The sequence below is a fragment of the Danio rerio genome, chromosome 4, assembly GCF_049306965.1.
Source record: "Danio rerio strain Tuebingen ecotype United States chromosome 4, GRCz12tu, whole genome shotgun sequence".
Taxonomy (NCBI): Eukaryota; Metazoa; Chordata; class Actinopteri; order Cypriniformes; family Danionidae; genus Danio; species Danio rerio.
Window position 1 is genome coordinate 70,702,016 of NC_133179.1, and position 22,569 is coordinate 70,724,584.

The 22,569-nt window shown below is 40.3% G+C and overlaps 2 protein-coding genes across 9 annotated transcripts in view; one reads left to right on the forward strand and one right to left on the reverse strand.

The window, feature by feature from the left end:
- The window catches only part of si:cabz01054396.2, a 28,120-nt gene extending 28,018 nt beyond the window's left edge, over window positions 1-102 (reverse strand). Inside the window, exon 1 of the mRNA XM_073948420.1 lies at window positions 56-102. The gene's annotated coding sequence lies outside the window, so the exon portion shown is untranslated. The remainder of the gene's footprint in view (window positions 1-55) is intronic.
- A 3,400-nt stretch (window positions 103-3,502) lies between these two features.
- Window positions 3,503-14,990, forward strand: si:cabz01054394.5. Of its 8 annotated transcripts, none has more exons than XM_073948526.1 (5): window positions 3,528-3,710; window positions 4,539-4,578; window positions 5,757-5,884; window positions 7,062-7,189; window positions 13,168-14,990. In XM_073948526.1, the coding sequence occupies exons 4-5, from the start codon at window positions 7,099-7,101 to the stop codon at window positions 14,400-14,402; spliced, it is 1,326 nt and encodes a 441-aa protein (XP_073804627.1). In that variant the 5' UTR covers window positions 3,528-3,710; window positions 4,539-4,578; window positions 5,757-5,884; window positions 7,062-7,098; the 3' UTR covers window positions 14,403-14,990. The 8 variants fall into 8 exon arrangements, with proteins under 8 accessions (XP_021330973.1, XP_073804624.1, XP_073804627.1 ...); XM_073948527.1 differs by having other exon boundaries at window positions 4,542-4,578; XM_021475298.3 differs by lacking the exon at window positions 4,539-4,578 and having other exon boundaries at window positions 3,503-3,546.
- Window positions 14,991-22,569: the final 7,579 nt, after the last annotated feature.

Below are 22,569 nucleotides of genomic sequence, written 5' to 3' on the forward strand. Positions count from 1 at the left end.
CCGTCTAAACAAATGCGTCGGCTTAAAATCTTTTTAAATGCTTACAAATACCAACCTTCCTACTGTTTAATCCTCCACGAAGCAGCGCGACGCAGCCATACCACGTCACACAACCAGACCAAAATAAAAGTCCCGTGTGTGTTCGTCATTCGACATAGATATACACAGGGAGGGTGGAAAGTACATTTCCATACAAACAAACACAAGCTTTTTGTCAGGAATGCCAGTGCGATCACTGATCCATCCATGCAGAAAAGTGATATGTAAAATTATAATTTTCGTAATTTAAAAAAAATAATTGCATACTAACATCCAGGAAAACTCCCGATCATAGATATATGTGTATATGCGTGTATCTCTGGCTTTGGATGGCCACAGTCCTCCACTGTACCTTGGTCCCGCATTCATTTCAAAGGAGCGCAACCCTGTTCCAAAATGGCGGCTCTATTGACGCATTCCTTCCAATAGACAACAACAAGGCAGGCGACATCTATATATTTACGGTCATTCGATGCGCTGTATTTAAAAAAAAGTCAGCAATTTCTGTTTTATTCTCATTTATTTAAAAATTAACGTATGTAATTAATTTGTAGTCTATTCTGACTGAGATGTAAACTCTGTGCCATCAGGTTGTGTGAGTATTCTCCCTGAATTTTGTTATTTCCTTTTTTCCTCACATGTATGGACCAAATGCTTTAATATATAGTTTCATTGTTTATTTTGTGTACTTTAAAAGAATCTGTATAGATTTCTCATTCAATTCTCATTCCTCCTGAGAGGTTTGTGGGCGAGTATGTGTACGTAACCTCGGATAGTTCTAGTTTAAATTTGGGCTTTAAAAACAAATGCAGACAATGTGTTGTTCTCTGTTGTGTTTTCCTGTATTTTACCTGTCTGTGGAATAAAGTATATTAAATTGTAGTGTTTGGTAAGATGCAAGTTCTCTTTGGATAGCTGTGCTCAATGAATAAATTCACTCAAACAAATGAAACGGTTTTAAATGTGGTCTTCATCATCCTACAGGACTCCTGCGGAAATTGTTCATGGATGTATCGATTGTTAGATCGCATTTGCACAAATATTGGGCCGTGCTTATTGTCGAACCCTGCTTTTAAGAAAACTACAATTAAAAAATGATTTCCAACCAGCCAAAGTGGCTACCCTGCTGACAAATCCAGTTTAAACCAGCCTAGGCTGGTTGGCTGGTTTTAGCTGGTCGACCAGGCTGGTTTGAGAGGGGTTTTGGCCACTTCCAGGCTGGTTTCCAGCCATTTCCAGCCTGGTCTTAACTGGTCAGGCTGGAAGATGACCAGCTAAAACCAGCTTGATCAGCCTAGCCAAGCTGGGAGTCCAGTCAAAATCAGCTATATCCAGCTTCATCCAGGCTGTTTGAGCTGGTTTTAACTTGATTTGGCTGGTCATTTTCCAGCCTGACCAGCTAGGACCAGGCTGGAAATGGGTGGAAACCAGCCTGGAAATGGCCGAAACCTCTATAAAACCAGGCTGGTCGACCAGCTAAAACCAGCCAACCAGCCTAGGCTGGTTTAAGCTGGATTTTTCAGCAGGGTAGTGGAGGAGTCTATCGAACCAGCCAGAGCTGACATCTACCCGCATTTGGCAAGTTGGCAGGTGTTAATGTAAAGCCCTGTGTGTATGTATGTATATATATATATATATATATATATATATATATATATATATATATATATATATATATATATACAGCAAACTTTCTCTAGCCCAGCTCTGGCCCACACAATCAGCTTTTACTTGGGCCACATGCCGCTTCCAGAAAAGGGTCAAACATGGACCTCATGGGTCAAGTCTCAGCCAAGTCATTCAGCCATACCTGGGCCTGAAATGACCCACGACTGCAATAAAACAGTTGAAAATCAATAAATAGATTTGTTTTTTGTTTTTCATGTTAAAGTAGAACAACACAATGTGCGGTTGTGCATGAAATGATCCAATCAGAAAAATATTATGAATAATAAAAGATCTTATAAATATTAAATATCTTTTTTTTTTTTTTTTAAACTACCTTTGATAAATGGCTAATATTTGTAAAATAATAATTAATGAAATATATGTAACGTGGGTTAAATTCGGTCATTTTGCAACATACAGGAAATGATCATTCATTAAAATTACACAATTATCTGGATTAAATGAAGGCATTAAAACAGTGGTTCTCAAACTTTTTTTTTTTTTAACCAAGAACCACCTCAGAATTATTTTTTTTTGCTTCAAGTACCACAAAAAATGACCTGTCAGCATTGGGATATAAAAATATGAGACACGCCCCCAACAACTATTACAAATATGTGGAGGAAATCAGCTTCACATGATAGAATACATAACAAACATTGGAAAATTGTAAATAAAATCAAAGGTTTAGCTTATTAAAATCAATTTACTAATCACATCAGTGCCGTTGTACATGGGTTAAAAGTGTATTTTTTTTTTACTTTAATTATTCAGCGATTCCTCTGCACACCACTAGAAGAAAGCATGCGTAAGAAAATGTATTAACATATTTCTTTACTCAATTTTTTAGTTTGTTTGTTTTGATCTATTCTTAATTAAATTATCATCAAGATTTACGAGGCCAACATAGCATTTTTTAAACATTTGCTGGGCCAAATACTACATTTGACATCTGGCCCATGTCTTGTGTGCCGCCTTAAATATAGTGCCACCTATCCCAAACCAGGGTCATGTTTGGCCTTCATGCTGTATGATAGTGCCAGATTGCTTGTTGTGCCAGCTTTATGCAAAACCTGGGCCAGAATTCGTTGCCACCTGTATATATATATATATATATATATAGTTATATAATTTACTGGAGTTAAACTGAGTTTCTGTGAAATTAAATGTCTTTTTTTAAAATATATATTGAATATATTGAATATGTTTTTTTTTTTTATTAACTCAATGCCACAAGAACGAGAGGTATTACATTTCACATTTTCATTACATTTCATTTAAATTTTCAATTAATCTTATTTCTGAAATAAATATATATATATATATATATATATATATATATATATATATATATATATATTTATATATATATATATATATATATATATATATATATATATATATATATATATATATATATATATATATATAAATAAGTAAAATTACATTTACATGAAATTAAATGTTTTCAGAGCATGTTTTCAGTGCTTTTTTGTTTTATGATTGTTCTAAAAGATTGACATATACTTTAAGGTCATTCACAAAATGGGCAAAGTTTGGTTTACATTAAGCCCACTTTTTCCTATATATGTATATATGGTATATTCCAAACAACATAAACAAATTAAAAATATATTGTCCTTTACAGTTCAAGTTCTCATTATCAGTATAAAACGGTACATCGAATAAACCAATTTCTATCTTAAACTTTCTATCTAAACATTTTTTTTTGTTAAAAAACAATTCCAAATCTTTCCAAATTTCTGTGCCCAACAGAATTGGTCCGGCGAATGACGTCATAAGGCTGCGACGCTCATGTTGTCATTCGCCTGAATAAAGGTTTGTGCGGTAATAGATTTGTGCATTTTAGCTTCAAAGCTGATTAATATTTAAATACAAACGCGTCTGTCGTGTTTATTAGTTTTTTTCGGGTAGCTTAAATAAAAATGCCACAATGTTATATTCGACAATAATTCAGAAGTTTATCTAACATCTTATTTGGTGTGAGTAAATCTCCTCAACTCAGGATGAAACGCGGTTTCTCTACTTCCGCTTTCTAATTACTTGACGTGTGGGCCGTTATTCAACACTTCAATTATGTCTGATGAATTGTCCTCAGACTACAATAGAGGTAAAGTTGGTTTTATATTCGCACATTCAGACTTTCCCCTTAATATTATGATTTCAGAAAAGTATTATTTGCAAACTCTAAAAAGCGAAATCATATTAGCAGCCAGTGACTATCAAAGTACAACAGTGTTCACAGTCAAATAAACTGTGCTAATGTTGTTTTCAAGTCATACTTGCATGCTAATTCCGATCAAATATTCCAAGTAACATGGTAAACGTTATAGGGACTTCAAAATAAACGAATGTGCGAATATAAAACCAGCTTTATACCTCTATAGACAACAGCGGGTGTTGTTCAATAGTCTTAAGACAAGTTTGACTTAAGCTGATGATCCACTTCACATGTTGACTACATGAAGTAGGCTACTGGGAAGTGATGATGAGAGCAACTTGAATCATTAATAGATTGGGTCACTTTAAGCTGACGACACCTGCTTGTTTAATTTGAGGACGTTTATTAATTTGTGTAACTACTAGATTAGAGATTTCAGGACACTTTAAAGGGATAGTTCACCACTAACTCTGTCGTCATTTACTCTTGCTTCACTTTATGAGTGTCTTCTGTTGAAGACCAAAGAAGATCAACTGAGGAACGCTGGACACCTGTAACCATCGACTTCCACAGTATTTGTTTTTCCTGCTGTGGAAGTCGAGGGTTACAGGTGTCCAGCGTTCTTCAAATTGTTTTCTTTTGTGTTCAGCAGACGAAAGAAACTCAAAAAGGTGTAAAGCCACTTGAAGGTGGGTTAATAGTGAGTACATTGTTATTCTTGAGTGAACTATTCTCTAACTCGAAGCCGTTAACTACGCTGTAAAGCCCAACAGACAGCTTGATCAAATGAAATGAGTGCAGTCAACGCAAAATGGACTGAAAGTTAATACTGCTCATTTGAAAAGAGGGTTGAACTCGGTGTTGAAGACAATGAGTAATGAGAGATCTTAAATCGAGTATGTACTCGTATGGATTAGTTTTGAACTCAAATGGTTTGTAGCCCCGCGATTTACGTCCCGGGAGGTACGTATTCGAGCGGTTTTTGTTTTCGCGGATCCGCGAGAGGCCGCTGTGCACGCTTTTTCGGTCTCGGGCGCCTCTCGGGAGCGCGCGCCGTTCGCGCCCGCGCTATTCTCGCGCGAAAAGCCGTCGGATCGGCCGACCCGACCGCCCTCCACCTTCCCTAAACCCAAGCGACAGTTTTCAAAAGCTGTCCAGAAAGAAAAAAAAAAAAGCAAAAGCCCTCGTCTTCGATTTCGACCGCGTTTTCGGATCCCGTCGCGTTCTTGCCCTTATTTTTCGGATTCTGTTTTTCATCTTGCCTGATTTCCGGAACCGCTGTTCCCCGATCCCTGTCGTCATCCCCGCGGCCGGCTCCTCCTCCTCTCCTCCTCCGGAGCCTCCGCTCCGCTGACGCAACGCTGTGAGCTAGGCGGACAAACTGGTTGCAAACTCGGCCGGCGAGTGCAAAGAGGAGGAGCGGAGTGGCGCCACACCGCCCCGCAGCGTTCGCTTGAAAAAAGCTAAATGCGTCCGTACGTACCTCCGGCCACGTAAATCGCGGCCTCCAGAAACGTCCGCGGGGCTCCGTTTCCAGAATGAGCTTGGGTTGTTGGTAGCAATCGGTTTCCTCAAGCGGTTTGACTTGCCTAAACTTATTGGGTTTTACAGTGCTCAGTTAATTTGAGTTCTCTTCATTTACCGGGTTTTACCGTGCTCAAATTGCTTCGTTTACTCAAATGGAGTAAGTTCACAGCGCTCATCAAGATTAGTTGTTGAGCTTAAATGGTTTGTTGCAATCGGTTTCCTGAGTTACCTTAACTTTTCTGGGTTTCCCTGACTGCTTGACTAGCGAGCTGATTGAGACATCAATTGATTTCTGTTTCTAATGTTAATTTTTAATATATCATTGTGTTCAAACACACAGAAAACAGCCTGGAAGACGACTCATGTGACTGCTTAATATGCAGACGGCGTTTATTAAAAAGGAGAGGGAAGAACTGACGATTGAAGAGCCGCTGAGTGTGAAACGTGAATACACTGAGCAGCAAACAGGTTGGGTTTTCATTATCAAAGCTGATAGTCATTTGTTGTTTAACTCGACTGACATGAATGCAGTGGTGTAAAGTAACTAATTACAAAGATTCAAACGACTGTAATGGAGTAGTTTTTCTCAGAATGTGTAATTTACTAAGTGGTTTTATAAAAGTGTACTTTTACTCTCACAGTACATTAATCGAGTTAATAAATCACTTAAATCGAGTACGTACTCGTATGGATTAGTTTTGAACTCAAATGGTTTGTAGCCAACCCGGGCTCATTGTGGAAACGTAGCCCCGCGATTTACGTCCCGGGAGGTACGTATTCGAGCGTTTTTTGTTTTCGCGGATCCGCGAGAGGCCACTGTGCACGCTTTTTCGGTCTCGGGCGCCTCTCGGGAGCGCGCGCCGTTCGCGCCCGCGCTGTTCTCGCGCGAAAAGCCACCGGATCGGCCGACCCGACCGCCCTCCACCTTCCCTAAACCCAAGCAACAGTTTTCAAAAGCTGTCCAGAAAGAAAAAAAGTCTTCGATTTCGACCGCATTTTCGGATCCCGTCGCGTTCTTGCCCTTATTTTTCGGATTCTGTTTTTCATCTTGCCTGATTTCCGGAACCGCTGTTCCCCGATCCCGGTCGTCATCCCGCGGCCGGCTCCTCCTCCTCTCCTCCTCCGGGGCCTCTGCTCCGCTGTGAGCTAGGCGGACAAACTGGTTGCAAACTCGGCCGGCGAGCGCAAAGAGAAGGAGCGGAGCGGCGCCACACCACCCCGCAGCGTTTGCTCGAAAAAAGCTAAATGCATCCGTACGTACTTCCGGCCACGTAAATCGCGGCCTCCAGAAACGTCCGCGGGGCTCCGTTTCCAGAATGAGCTTGGGTTGTTGGTAGCAATCGGTTTCCTCAAGCGGTTTGACTTGCCTAAACTTACTGGGTTTTACAGTGCTCAGTTAATTTGAGTTCTCTTCATTTACCGGGTTTTACCGTGCTCAAATTGCTTCGTTTACTCAAATGGAGTAGGTTCACAGCACTCATCAAGATTAGCTGTTGAGCTTAAATGGTTTGTTGCAATCGGTTTCCTGAGTTACCTTAACTTTTCTGGGTTTCCCTGACTGCTTGACTAGCGAGCTGATTGAGACATCAATTGATTTCTGTTTCTAATGTTAATTTTTAATATATCATTGTGTTCAAACACACAGAAAACAGCCTGGAAGACGACTCATGTGACTGCTTAATATGCAGACGGCGTTTATTAAAAAGGAGAGGGAAGAACTGACGATTGAAGAGCCGCTGAGTGTGAAACGTGAATACACTGAGCAGCAAACAGGTTGGGTTTTGATTATCAAAGCTGATAGTCATTTGTTGTTTAACTCGACTGACATGAATGCAGTGGTGTAAAGTAACTAATTACAAAGATTCAAATGACTGTAATTGAGTAGTTTTTCCTTAGAATGTGTAATTTACTAAGTGGTTTTATAAAAGTGTACTTTTACTCTCACTTGAGTACATTTTTAGTGCAGTACTTGGCACTTTTACTCCACTACTTACCTTCAACCTGCAGTCCCTACTTTATTTTTTCTTGTCTAACCGCTTATTAAGTGGTGACGTGTTTGTGACGAATGTTTACTGTTTCCGGGTCCAAGCCGCCATTCATTTGAGTGGAGAAATCATTTGTTTATGATCGCGTTTTATTCCTATCTTTTATTAACATAAAGTCATAGTGTACAATCTTTGGGCTTGCTGCATAACAAATACCAAAATTTTAACAATTCATAACACAATGAATCACTTTCTGGCCATTGGATATTAGGCATGGACATATATATTGCGATCGTGACTTTCGAAAGTATTAAGTCGCTTTGTAAACGTTTATTATTACCATTTCATGAATCTCCCCATTCAGTTGAATAGAGAGCTTGGACCCGGAAGCCGCTCCGCGTCACACTTAACAAGCGGATGGGAATTGGAAAAATCCGTCCTGTGATTCCTGCCCAATCAGATCACACATAGAAGGTAAATCGCATCATAATGAATACCTCAAGACATGGGCGGTTTAAATTGTAGCAAACTGTTTGGAAGCATTAAAAGAGTCCAAGAAGATGTTTAAAATCTTTACAAGCATTGACCCAGAGACTGTTTCCACTGATGAGAAGATGACGGATGTTTGCTGTATGATGACTGAAATGGCCTTAAACACCCAGCAGACACAAGACGTCAACATGACGTCAAGTTGATGTTGTACCCTAACGTCGTGGGGACGTCGCATTTTGTTTGGAAATGAAAATCGGGTTCATGTCAGAACCCAACATCAAAGTCCAATCTAAAACCAACCAAATATCAACGTCTAATGATGTTACAGCTTTACGTGCTGTGGACGTTACCATTATGACGTCTATCAGACGTTGGATTTTAGTTGCCATACCTGACGAATAAATGTCAGTGTTTGACGTCAATTTTAAAGGGTCACGAAACACCAAAACACATTTTTTGAGCTGTTGACAGTCGGATATGTGTCCCACACTGCTAAAAACACTATTAGGACACCTATATTTCACTAAAAAGTGTAAATTTGTTGTTATTGCGTTATTTCAAGCAAATTCGTACTTCCGGTTTGAAACGAATTTTTGAAGCTGCACCACGGCCATAACATAAAAGCGTGTATTCCAGCATGCAGACTGGGCGTCTGTGCCAGAGTGTGTCTTATTACGTCTTACAGTGTGCTGCATTAATGCATGAGTAAAGCTTGGTTCAAACCAATCAGCGCGCTCTATTGTGCAACTTCATTAATATTCATTACTGTCACGGTGTTTAGACGACAGAGACGCCACGTTCTGTTGGCAAAACAAGCGTGAAGTGTTGCTTTTATAGTTTGCTGCCGTTAAGTTTTGTTTTCATTTTCTCTCTGTGAGAGCTCAGCTGGAGACACGCGTGGATTAACAGTGTATGCGACGCTCGACAACAATAACTTACGTGTCTAAGGAGGATTATTGTTTACCTGAGAGCTGTTCTCATCTGCAAACGCTGAGATCCGGATTCGCTTGTAGTCTCCTCTTAGTAAAGACGCGGCTCTAGTTGCTGGTGATTGTCCTGTCTCTACAGATTTGGTAAGTGAGCGACCAGTGCTCTTTGTTTATTCAGTTTGTTCTTATCGAACTATCTATTGCACCGAGTGTACTCATGTTAGCACTACAACCAAACTTTAACCTCGTGTAGGATTTTCACCGCATTTTGTGACCGGAATAACACAAGCGGTTTTCTGACACTACCAGCCGTGTGCATCTAAGTTTCCGGGAAATGCGGAGGTTTTTTTTTCTCTTATTCGCCGTGCGGTATCAAACATTGCATGAAAAATACACGCTTAGAGCAGTTCCTCGAATCAAATATCTCGTTTGTCGCGAGGGACATGAATGAATTCCCTGAATGAAAGAGCCAAACTGCAGTTAAAGTCCACCATTTAATAATTTGGCAAATAATTCGACTACAGATGTCCATGTAAACACAGTCACTTTCTCCCCTGTGTGTGTATTTTGACTCTGAAACTAGCGCGTGCCCAAATAGACACTTCCACACCAAGCCTCTTTTCTTTCTCCGACACTCCCCCCTAAACAGAGCTGGACACGCCCACTTTTCTGACTCTTTCCGAAGTAGAGGTGTGAAAACACCCTGCTGAAATGAGGGGGTTTCATGGCCCTTTAAGATGTTGGCTCGACGTTGGATTTTGGTCACTTTCTAACAACCTAAAATCGACCTTATATCAACGTCTATATTGGATATCAAAATAACGTTGTCCTTAGACCCTGACTAGACATTGAATTTTGGTCAACTGTCATCACAACCTAAATCTAACCTAATATTAACGTCTTATGACGTTGTGTGCCTGCTGAGCAATAACAAGATGCACTACAGAATGTTACGTTTACACACATCCACAAAATACATGTAAACGCATCAGCTTTTTACAGCGTATTACTCACTACTCTTGAGTACTTTTGAAATGTACTTTTTACTCATACTTTGAGTAATATTTACAACAGATACTTTAACTCTAATCGCACTAAATGTTTAGGCAAGTAACGGTACTCTTTCCACCACTGCATTAATCATGTCCCAGAATAATGTCAAATTAGTTTTGAGGAAAACATTTCATTAAGCACAAGGTAAAACATCAGGAAGTTAAAGGGGTAGTTCACCCAGGAATGAAAATTATTGGTTTATTTCTTCTGTTGAACACTACAGAAGATACTTTGAAAAAAGCTGTAAACCTGTAACCATTGACATCTATAGTAGAACAAACAAATATTTTGGAAGTCAGTGGTTACAGGTTTACAGCTTACTCCAAAATATCTTCTTTTGTGAAACTTCGAGACAAGTAAAGTGTAAGCAAATGATGACAGAATTTTCAGTTTTGGGTGAACTCTGTGTTTCTCTTAATATTAAGAAACAGGGACTTATTATTAAATGACAAGATATGTCAATAAATAATGCATAATCAATATAACAACCTTATGCACATACAGTATTATATTATTTTGAGAAACAAGTTTATGCTTCTTATTAAATGATTGACGCTTTTCAAGTGAATCTGTCAACACAGTCACTGAACACATTAGTTTAGCCGCCACATAAATAAACTGAGGGTGCTTTCACACCTGCCTTATTTAGTTCGGTTGAATCGCACTAGAGCTCGTTTTCCCTTTCGGTGCGGTTCGTTTGGGCAGGTGTGAATGCAGCAATCGTACTCGAGTGCGCACCAAAAGCGGACTAAAAAAAGCATACCGAGACCTGCGTGGTCTCTGTACACTTTCAAACAAACCCTGGAGCGGTTCGTTTGCCGTGAGAATATGATCCGAACTAAAACAGGCCCAACCGCGAAAAGTACTGCACCTTTTTGGAACAATCTAGCTGCTGTAGGCCGATGCGCTGTGCATTATGGGATGTGGAGGAAAAATATTTGTTGACAGCGCTTTACTGACAGAGAGAGAGAGGGGGAAACATTACCTGATGGATCGTTGGTAATATTTCCGCAAGATGATCATGTCGCAGTTTAGCTAAATTAATTCACTCCTCCTCCTGAAGTAACGTGCGATGCATTAAAACGTTGATTTCCAGCTGCGGCCGCACTTCATTCTCGAAATGTATAGCTTGTCTAAAGTGATGCATACAAATTATATAGTATACTATAAGCAGGCGCAGTCGTCCCTCCATTTTGTGTCCGGCTTTGTTTACTTGCGGGAGTTCATTGGCATTTTCCCGCACGTAAATTCTGACCAATCCTTTAATGTGTGTGTGTGACGAAGCCGCTGACAATATGCTAGATTATGAAATCGTCTTGACCGCGTGCGCTCTATGTTCATTATAATAAAGCCAGGACGCGCTTTTGTTATTATTCTCTGCAAGTCATCTGTCCTTATCTCTTCATTTATTGAAGCTGCGGTCATGCGTCGAGTTTCGCAGGTTGCTGCGGTGCAAAGCTTGGTGAACTCTGACCTGCGAAATCGCATCACTTGACTGCGTGAGACCGACCGAGGATCAAAACATGACCTCTCTGGACAGAAATTTAAAACATGGAGCAATCGCTCGCTTTTTTAATGCCTAATAATATTGTTTATTCCCCCCTTATTCGCAGCGCCGCACGACAGAATTTCGCACACACAAACTCTAGTGTGACCGTAGCTTAAGTGCTACAGCCAAGCACCTGAAACGTAACACCTGAAATTGTCATGAAATTAGACGATTGTTAGGAGTGGTAACCTGTTCAACGAGAGGACTGGCTGCTTCCTGGGCATTGTTAAAAGGTGAATCTCTGGAAGAAGTTTGTGCAGGTGCTGGATGGTCATCATCTGTGACATTTGTCAGGTTTTATCACTCGAATGTTGCTGCAACAGTCTATGGCAGGGGTCACCAATCTCGGTCCTGGAGGGCCGGTGTTCCTGCAGGGTTTAGCTCCAACTTGCTTCAACACACCTGCCTGGATGTTTCAGGTATACCTAGTAAGACCTTGATTAGCTTGTTCAGGTGTGTTTGATTAGGGTTGAAGCTAAAATACGCAGGACACCGACCCTCCAGGAACAAGTTTGGTGACCACTGGTCTATGGTCTTGCAAACAGCAGGCCAGGAATGACATGCTGCATGCACACAGTCTCATGTCGTGAATTAATTAACCATGTAAACAGCAGGAAAAAACAAATCAGATGTTCTATTGGAGTTAAATCGTTTGTTCTTCTGAGTTTATTGAGCCCTGCTTGAATTCCATCTCTTTTCCTGACCTTATCTGGTACACTGTTGACCCAGTCAATAACCAATCGCCAATGTACCCAGTGTCCATGGGTGCTCAACATCTTAGAGTTCAGATAAGAGGTTGAAGAGGTTGTTTCCACTGTTTTGAAAGAAGGGATACAGCGCAGATCTCTGACAGACGAGGTCTCAGTTCTTTTAGGTAAAGCAGCAATAACACATCTGCCCTCAAGATTAATAGGGCAGGAGTTTTATTCAACCTATTTCCTGATTCAGAAGAGAGATGGTGGTCTGCACCTCATCCTAAATCACAGGAAATTCAACCACCATGAGTAGTAACTGCCTTTCCATGTGCTTTTCCTGTCAACCCTTTTAACCTTCATCAGGTAAGGGGACTGGTTCACAAAAGTGGAACTCCAGGATGCTTATTTCCACATCTCAATTCACAAAAAGCACAGAAAATACCTCAGGTTTTACCACCAAGGCAATGCTGACGAGTACAATGTTCTCTCCTTCGGCCTGTAATTGGCATTCACCAAGTGTATGGATGCAGCACTCGTTCCCCTTCCCAACAGGGCATCCGGATAGCCAATTACCTGGACGATTGGTTGATCTGTTCTTTTACAGGAGCATCACAAATACGGTCTTAGCCCACTTAAAGAAATTGGGGCTGAAACTGAACAGCAAGAAGAGTTGTCTCGCTACCACAAGAGTAGTGATATATTTAGCCTCGAGTCTGAATTGTCTTACAATGAGAGCATCTCTGACTCTTCAGAGACAGTCTGCGCTGAAGAACTGCCTGTCCAAGTTCCTGAAAGAGGAGCAAGTTTCAGTGAGCTTGGGTCAGAGTCTGCCCCAAGCAGCAGCCAGCCAAGTAGTGCCACTGGGTTTGCTTCACATGCACCCGATCTAGCAGTGGTCATAAAAATGTGAAGATTTAACATATTTTGGGTAGTACCCGTTTCAGGATCTTAGCTGGTATAGGGTCTAGTATGTTACGATTTAGTGATTTAGGATGTCTGCTGTTTTGTTCTGTTATACAATAAAATTTGGTCTTTTTATTTACGTTAGGTCTGATGCCGTTGAAAAAGGAGCAAGATTTCACTGAAATGGATGATAATGATCAGCTTGAGAACCATCACGACTTAAGAAAATGCACACAGACTGAAAGGACTTCCTCCCAAAAAACATCTCCGAAGAGAAAACCTACAAGTCCCGTCTCCTGTAGCCAGTGCGGGAAAAGTTTCGATCGAAAGAAAAAGCTGGATGTCCACATGACGATTCACACCGGAGAGAAGCCTTTCAGCTGCCAACAGTGTGGAAAAAGCTTCACGCAAAAAGGCAACCTTAAAGTCCACATGGGGATTCACACGGGAGAAAACTCGGTCAGCTGCCAACAGTGCGGGAAAAGCTTCACGCAGAAAATCAACCTGAAAGTTCACATGAGAATCCACACCGGAGAAAAGCCGTACAGCTGCGGTCAGTGCGGACAAAGCTTCACCCACAAGAACAACCTCAACGCCCACATGAGGAGTCACAGCGGACAGAAGATGTTCATGTGCGGTCAGTGTGGAACGAGATTCACACGTAAAGGAGGCCTCGAGAACCACATGAGGATTCACACTGGAGAGAAGCCCTTCAAGTGTGGTCAGTGCGGACGGAGGTTCACACGTAAAGCGTCTCTTGGTACCCACATGAAGATCCACACTGGAGAAAAGCCGTTCCCATGTGATCAATGTAGAAAGAGTTTCAGGCGTAAAGTGACGCTCGATAGCCACAAGAGGATTCACACCGGAGAAAGGCCTTTTGTATGCTTTCAGTGTGGAAAGAGCTTCAGATTTACAGGAAACCTTAATCAGCACATGAGGATTCACTCAAACAAACGCACACACAATCTAAACGGTTTTAAATGTCTTCAGCGTGGAGGAAGTTTCAGAGACTTTAGGAATCATTTATTAACTAAAGAGAAGGCTTTCATGTGTCGTTGCTGTGGAAAGAGTTTCACTAATTCAAGAAACCTGAAGCTTCACACCGGAAAAAAACCTTTTAAATGTCTTGAGAAGAGTTTCACACATCTGAAAAATCCCTTGCCTGGTCGCTCTGGGAAAAGGTGGTTAAATTGTGATCAGCGCGATAAAACATTTATTTTGGCATCACACTTACAGATACACTTGAAAAGTCATGCCGATTTCAGACCTTATTTGTGTTGCTCGTGTGGAAAGAGATTTCAATGGCTCAGCAATTTAAAATGGCACCAGATAGCGCGTATCTGTGTGAAAGCAAGGCTTCGATCACACAACAGCTGAATGAAGGAACGTCTTTACTTTTTCTTTTGTAAAAAAAAAAAAAAAACTACTCAAAAATATTTTTGGAGTTTATATTTTTGAACTTGCCTTCAGATTTATTAATCAGCCCTGGATGTCGTTTTTGTAAAGACTTATTCTACTTATTCAACTAGTAGTATACCTCCAAAACCGAGTATTCTCGAAGTGAGCGAAGTACCTACATTCCTCTTGTCAAGAGTTCCCACTCAGCAGATGATTGATAATAAAGCGTAGTTGGCATGCTGTCCTGGGAGAGAGCCCTGAGCTCAGAAGATCCTCGAGCCTGGGGCTCCCTCCCGATAGAAGGGTGAGAGAGGAGTTTGAGTTAATGCTGCGCGAATGTCCACTAAAGTTCAGATTTTCGAACTCATTCGATTTGCGCGTCAAACACTCAATTCGCCTCTTTGCATTGACTTAACATGTAAATCATTGGCGCTTGATGCTTCTTCTGCATCTGGTCTTAACGCATCTCTCAAAACTATGCAAGCTCTGTGATTGGTCCTATTGGTATCGTAGACAAGTGCGGGCACACCAGTGAGCCCCAGGGCCCGGTTTTTCAAAAGTAATCCACTAGGATTTTGGATAAGGGATTGGATCAAATCTTGAAAATGGGTTTTTCGAAAGAAAAAACGGATTACATAATCGGATTAGATCACGTAATCCAATCTTGGTTTTGATCCGGATCAAACCTTTAGTTTGGGTTTTTCAGACCTTTTTTGTAGGATCTGGATCACTTTGATCCAAAAAACCTGGATTAAACTGATCCCATCAGAAGGGTGAATTTAGCGTGGATTTCATGCCTAAAATGTAATGAAAACTTAAAAAATGTATTAAATAATACTATTTTTGGATCATGCAGTATCTTACGAGATATACTATTTATTTATAAGGTTTTAATTTTATTTGTTCATCTGTCAGGCTATAGTGAGTATTGGCTTTAACATATTTAGCCTTTCTGTATAGGCCTCCAGCAAAGTAGAAAGAGTTTGGCCTCATAAAATAATCCCCTAAACAGCTGTCAAAACTGACCAAAAACAATCAATTTTATTCTGTCACTAATTGATATATATATATATATATATATATATGTATTCATCACAATGGAAAATATTTTTCTTATTAGAATATTTATTAATGATGATAGCGATTACAGAATAAACAAAAAATGCAAGAAATGGCAATGACTGATTTTTGAAATCTCTTTCAACAATTGCAAAAAGAGACTGAAAGGGCAGAAGCACAGCTTCGCCTGGCAGAGGAACAACTGACTCTAACCAAACTGCAGCAAACCAAGGCCAGACTTGAGATCCCCCTCCTAAAGTATACGCTTCACATCAGATGAGGAAGTCTGAGATTATTGTGGAGTTTTTGACATTAAGTATTTTTTTTTATTTACATCTATATTTGAAACTTATTATAAATATCCTCAATGTACAGTGTTTGTGTTGTAGGTCTCAAATGAGCGGACTGCTGGAAAAGGATGGGGTGGGCTTTTTCTTGTTTTTCTTATTTATTATTATTATTAATTTAATATTAATTACATTTTCTTAGTTTTCATTTAAAAAAAATAAATTATATTGGCCCCACGCTGGCTATTCTACTTGTCGCTCTTTACATATCTATAGTTCTACATTGTGATTTCCTATCCTGTTTGAGCACTGGTAATCCAGATTTAGTGATCCTGAAAAGTTCCTATCCAGATCAGATTGATCCAATCCAATGTTGCTTTGAAAAACTGGCTCAAAAAGTAAGCTGGATTACCTGATCACGGATCGCAAAAACAGAATTACTAAATCTGGATCAATTTGATCCGGATTAAACCTTTTGAAAAACTGGGCCCAGGAGAAGAGCAAGCCCATTTGAGCCAATGTTTAACAAGTGTGCATATGGAAACTTTTGCTCTGTGTTTACCTTATGATTTAAGTTGTTGCACATCTGCTGGTTTCCACCTCTGGTTCCTCCCGCCTTCTCTGCCTCTTGTGCATTAAGGTAGCATTTCAAGCATTTCCGATGTAAATAAAAACACCCGCAAAGAAACTTGACTCAGAAGAAGATAGAAACCTTGCCAGCTAGCGACAGTAGGTGTTATTGTCAGAGCAACACAAACCGAATGCAGAAGTATAAATGCAGGGCTACGCACAAGGCATGCACCATGGGTTCATGTCGCAGAAGTTAAAATTGGTGAGTAACAATACACACTGTATAGTGTGTTCAAGTATTATTCGGTCATTCATTCATTCATTTTCTTGTCGGCTTAGTCCCTTTATTAGTCCGGGGTCACCACAGCGGAATGAACCGCCAACTTATCCAGCAAGTTTTTACGCAGTGGATGCCCTTTTAACCGCAACCCATCTCTGGGAAACATCCACACACACATTCATACACATACTCATACACTACGGACAATTTAGCCTACCCAATTTACCTGTACCGCATGTCTTTGGGGGAAACCGGAGCACCCGGAGGAAACCTACGCGAAGGCAGGGAGAACAGGCAAACTCCACACAGAAACGCCAACTGAGCCGAGGTTCGAACCAGTGACCCAGCAACCTTCTTGCTGTGAGGCGACAACACTGCCTACTGCGCCACTGCCTCGCCCTATTCGGTCAGTCGTACCTCATAAACGTTTCTGTAAAAGCTGTTGTATTGTTTAACTAATCAACAAAGCTTTTTGATTTTAAAATGTTTATCTATCCAAATCTTTCACTCAAATCGTGTTCAAGAAAATAGGTCATGTGCCTGATCAACACATGAAGAATTGTAATAACGGCTGTGCTGAAAATCACACATATGAAAGCTGAAACTGCTAGTCAGTAACAGCGATGACAGACTAGTCTGCGATAGCACAGCGGAATTCAGCGCTCATAGTTTGCCCTATTTGAAACTTATTACATTTATATTCTAACACACGTCAACAGATATCCACATCCTCACAACTAAAGCTGTACTAATCATTTTATAATAAAGATTTGGATTCAGACTTCTCTCTGTAGTAGCGGTGTTTTTTAATGACAGAATAAGAAATGTCATTAAGCTGCGTTCACACCAGATGCGGAAGAAGCGTCAAGCACGAGTGATTTACATGTTAAGTCTATGCAAAGGTGCGAATAAACATCCTGCTGCATGATATGTGCGAATGAGTCGGCGTGAATGATGGGTTTCGCGTGAAGCGCCATGAGTTGAGCATTTTGCGCGTTTGACGCGCTTAACGTGCCTATCGCTTGTTTCGTGTGAATCGCACAGGTTCGAAAATCTGAACTTCAGCGAACATTTGCACCGCGTTAACCAATCAGGAGCTTGCTCGTGTGGGGGCGTGATTATGACGTAGCGCCTGTTGTTGGGTAAAGTCTAGATTGGATATGCGGCTGGCCAGAAGTGTGATATAGCAGCATTTTTTATGACACTGTGTAACAATAATTAATATTTTCACAGTACTGTGACGGTTGGGGTGGGGGTAGGTGTTAAAATACTATTTATTGGGTATTTTAATAGATAACATAAATAATACTCGGTACACCTACTGTTTTTATGTTACTGTGACGATTGGGTTTAGGGTTGGGATGGGGGTAGACGTTAATAAAATGTTAAATTTGATAAATAATAGAAATAACTCTCGTTAACTTCCGGCCGCAAACGTATCTGATCTAGCAACAACCCTGTTGTTGGTGTCTCGGGGAAAAATCCTTCTGCTGACACCGACAACAGTTCATCAAACGGGGCTTGGCTTAGTCAGAAGCACCGCTGAAAGCCTCCATCTTCCAGGTTAAGATTCTGGAAGAGTTGATGAGCTCACAGAGCTTTGTGCACCTCTAAAAGGATCTAGTGGACTCAGACACGGCTCCAAACAAATCAACGCTGTTTATCAGCCTTCCTAAAGCACATAAACACAGCTATTCTCTCAATAAAATCCATGTTAGCCATTTAGCAACGAAGCTAGAGTCACCGGGCAGATGAAGCCCTGCCCATCACGCGAATCCCCGTCTGTTCTGAAGTGAATTTGACACGCGAAAAAAGCGGATAAACCTAAAATGTTCACGCACGAATATCGTGATTTATCCGCGTCTGGTGTGAACACACCATATAATGAATAAATGTACTGTCTTGATACAGAATGCTGGTTTAAGCTGTAAGCTGGTTCTTTGCTGGTCATGGGCTGGAGTCACAGCGGACAGCGGTTCAGTGTGGAACGAGATTCACAGGTCAAGTAACGCCCAATTATCTGAGAATTCACTCAAAAGTGTTGAAATTATTGTTGAAAAATAAAACCATTTCAATCACACGCAACCTTGACACACAAAGACAAATTATGCATCCGTATAACAACAAAATATGTCTGCGACACTGGAGAACAAAAACGTCTATTTTTAGGTATATTGTTGGGTATAGTCAACAATACGATGTAAATTGACATTGACCTTTCTTTTAAAATAGTAGTAAATCATAGACTATGTTCCATGAAAATATATTGTAAACTTTCTACTGTAACTATATCAAAACTCAATGTTTGTTAGGGTTGAGTATCGTTTGGGGTTGTTTCGATACCTGTGCTAAATCGATACTTTTAAACTGGTACCGGTGCCTGAACCGATACTTATGAGCGACAAAATTATGGTGGACGACTCTAGAACAATCTTCTATTTGACAAAATCTTTTAAAAAATAATTTTGACTAGAACAATATAATTCGAATTTAACGTAAACATCAATTTATGTTTTATATATTTGAATTACTTTAAGATGTGTCCGTTGATCATTTGTTTGTTAGCATGAATTTAAGATTTGCATTATGAAATTACATTAGCTTACTACTAACCTGTGGAAAGGCTGTCATCAAAATACCGAATTGAGTAGGCAAAATCTGATATGAGGTAGGAGAGAAAAGAAGAACGTGTTCATCAGACGCTGGATTCGAACCGGGTTCACGATCGATCGCGTTAAAAGATGTTGCCTTGGGCCTTACAAGATACGCCACTCACGCTGCTGTCTGTCGCACTCTTTAGTTATGTTGTCTCTGCCAATCAAATAGTGAGGGGCGTAAATCACTTAACCACTTAAACTCTGCTGCTATTTGGGGATTTCCGCCTGGATTTTGCCTACCCAAATTTTAAAGCTTCCCAAATCCACATGCAGAGGTGTACGTGCAAAAATGTGGTATCATTTTAAAGAAAACCCTTTGAATTTTCATAAAACACTATTGAAAGTGTTTAAAATATCTGTATATGTCGTCTGTGTTATATTAAACACCTAAAAAAGAGGCGCTTTTTGTATTTTTTTTTTATAAACTCAAATTTGAAAGTGTACCTTTTAGGTTGTGTGTGGTCTAGCGTGCTGTAATTAATTTTGGTGGTTCCTGCACATGTCTGTAATCATAGGAAAAAAGAAAAATGTCTCCACCATAATCTATGCAAAAGTTATTGCATTCCAACTGATGAGAGGTGCTGTACAAGCCACAGGGACCGATAATTGTTTACATATTTCACTATTCTTTTGTTTGATCAAACATAATTCACTGTGTTTGGGCCACGTCAGACATATAAAAGGATTACTTATGCACATCACCTCAAAAACAGAGGAGAATGGCCCTGAAGCCCACAGCATAAGGTAAGAGATGACAGCTGTCTGTGCTATCTGGGGCTGCTTATTGATCATGAATGTATTGTTTACATTTCTGCGCCATGGAAACACCACAATTCATTCAACAACTGTTTGGCATATGAATATAATTCAGTAAAAAGAATGCTAGAACTGTATGAGCACCGGCAAGAGCTTTCATTTGAGCTATCACTTGTACAAGTGTCTTATAAAAAAATATGAAAATGAACCAATGTAAAATACCCAGCTCGGGTATCCAAAATACTGTGCATTTAAGTGTAAATAACTTTCATACAGTAGAATAAAAACCAAAGTGATGCATATGTGCATAAAATATAGATTCTACACTTTCAAACGAAACCACTTACGGGGGTCTGGTGCAACGCTAGCCCTTTAAATCTGAAAGCGAAAGTCGATGACGTCACAGACCCGATACCGGGTCCGCAGAGTTTAAGTGGTTTTAACTAGTTTATTCCAACGAGCGATATTTGTACTTATATAGGCACTCCAAAATCGGTTACATGCGTCATTGGTTACGTCGGTCACTTGACGCATAAGTATAAACCAGGCTTTAATCCGGTCCTGACCATGCTATAGGGCTTGTGATTGGGGATGTGGCCCCCGCTGCAGTATGCGTCCCTTATTTTTTTTGCATTAAAAGTGGTAACCCTTCTGAAGAGAGTCGCTCTCCGAATGCACTGTACTGAGTGCGTCCGTTTCTTAAGCAACAAGAACAAACGCCTGACATCGCCTGTCCGTATTCCTCAAAGTTGTTTATGATTAAATGTTTAGAGATGGTGTGACAACACGTACCTATTTGGGGTGTCACGATTTCGATTTTGAATCGAAATCGATCGAAATTTATGCTCAATTTCGATTATCGAATCATAAAATAGAATGGTCGATGCTGCCACGCCCCCATGTCACGTCAGCTTGGCTTGCCAAGCGGGAAAAAACAGGCTTGTTGAAGTGCTTGTTAAACTGCAGAAGCAGGAGACCCGTCGACAGAACTTAAACCCTCTCCTCTTTCAATGAAGTCGCCGGTGTGGAAGCATTTTGGATTTCCAGTGAGTTATGTTGACAACGTTCGTGTTGTCGACAAAAAAAAACACAGTTTTGCAAGCTCTGCTATGTACGTATTATGTACGGTTCGTCCGATAGACAACACCGGCATCGCGATCCTCCGCCCACCCCGGTTGCAAATCCGCTCGCCAAAAGTACACACTCAGGCCCTGTTTACACTGTCTTTGTTTTTAAATGGCATTTTAGAACGACAACGATTTGACATCCACAGTGGCGTGTAGCATTTCTGAGCAGCCCTCCTTCCTCTCTACCTCTGAAAATGAGGCACTGAAATTCATATGCTGATTTGATCCGGTTCATACTGGTTACAAAGGTACCGGTGCTATAATGACACCGGGCTTCGGTACCCAACCCTAATGTTTGTTTACTAATATAGTTAATTTGGACAAGTTTACTGAGACTTTCCTCAGTGTTTTGATTTATTTGGACCCTCAGGGGTCTGTTCATCGTTTATGTGGATTACTCAATCAGCTGGACTCGGTTACTGACTATTTGACACGATCCAGGATCGTTTCGTTCTTCAAAACTCATCCGAGAGTTGTTTTCGTAGCAACAGTTCTGGGGGCTGTTCCAGAAAGCAGGTTATGTGACATACCCGGGTAAGTTTGAGAGTAAGTAGGTGGATAACCTCAGCTTTGGTTCCAAAATCGGAGGTAACTTCTGGGTATGTTATTTAGCCATAGCAACTTACTCTCTGAAGATAACCTGCTCCGGAGCAGGTTATGTTCAGAGAGTAAGTTGCTATGTTTCAGAGTTTGTCTGTTTCAGAGAGTTTAATGAGCATTGCGTGCTCTTTTGATGAGAATATTTATGGATGTGGACACACAGATACAAGTTTTTTCGTTGTGAGAGGGTTATAAGTGCATAGTTTTTTTCATAACCAAATTCATAATGTTAATGTATTTAACAAACCTTTTTGAAATCAAATGTGACAAACCGCAAGTCTGTGCTTACCATAAAAAACATTCAGTGCAGCTCTTTGTATTCGCGTCAGGGCATTTTAGGCAACTGTACAATGTGGCAGTATGACCACCTGTACAGTATGCCTGGCACTGAACTGTTTTTTACACTTTTGTGTAAGTTTTTACAACTTAATGTTCTGTCCTCAATCTTTTGGTGTTTCAACTATTAAACTCATTACTGCTTCATCCTACCAGCACATATGTGATGACCCCACCTCATCACTATATGTTGATGCTAAATGGCTGATTTTCAGGATGTAATGATTCAAGTGTATAACACAAATATAGTAAAAAAAAAAAAAATAAAGCAAATGTTGCTTTACACAATGTTTATTTTTAATACATTTGTATTATACAATAGAATCATTACTGGGCACTACATTGTTACTTGCTGGAGGACAAAAGATACCCTTTTCTGCCTTATACGATGACACGTACCTGCAGCCTGACCCAGAGGAAATCTCAGTGACCCAGGCAGACAAAAGAGATGGAAGAGTGGTAAGAAATATAATT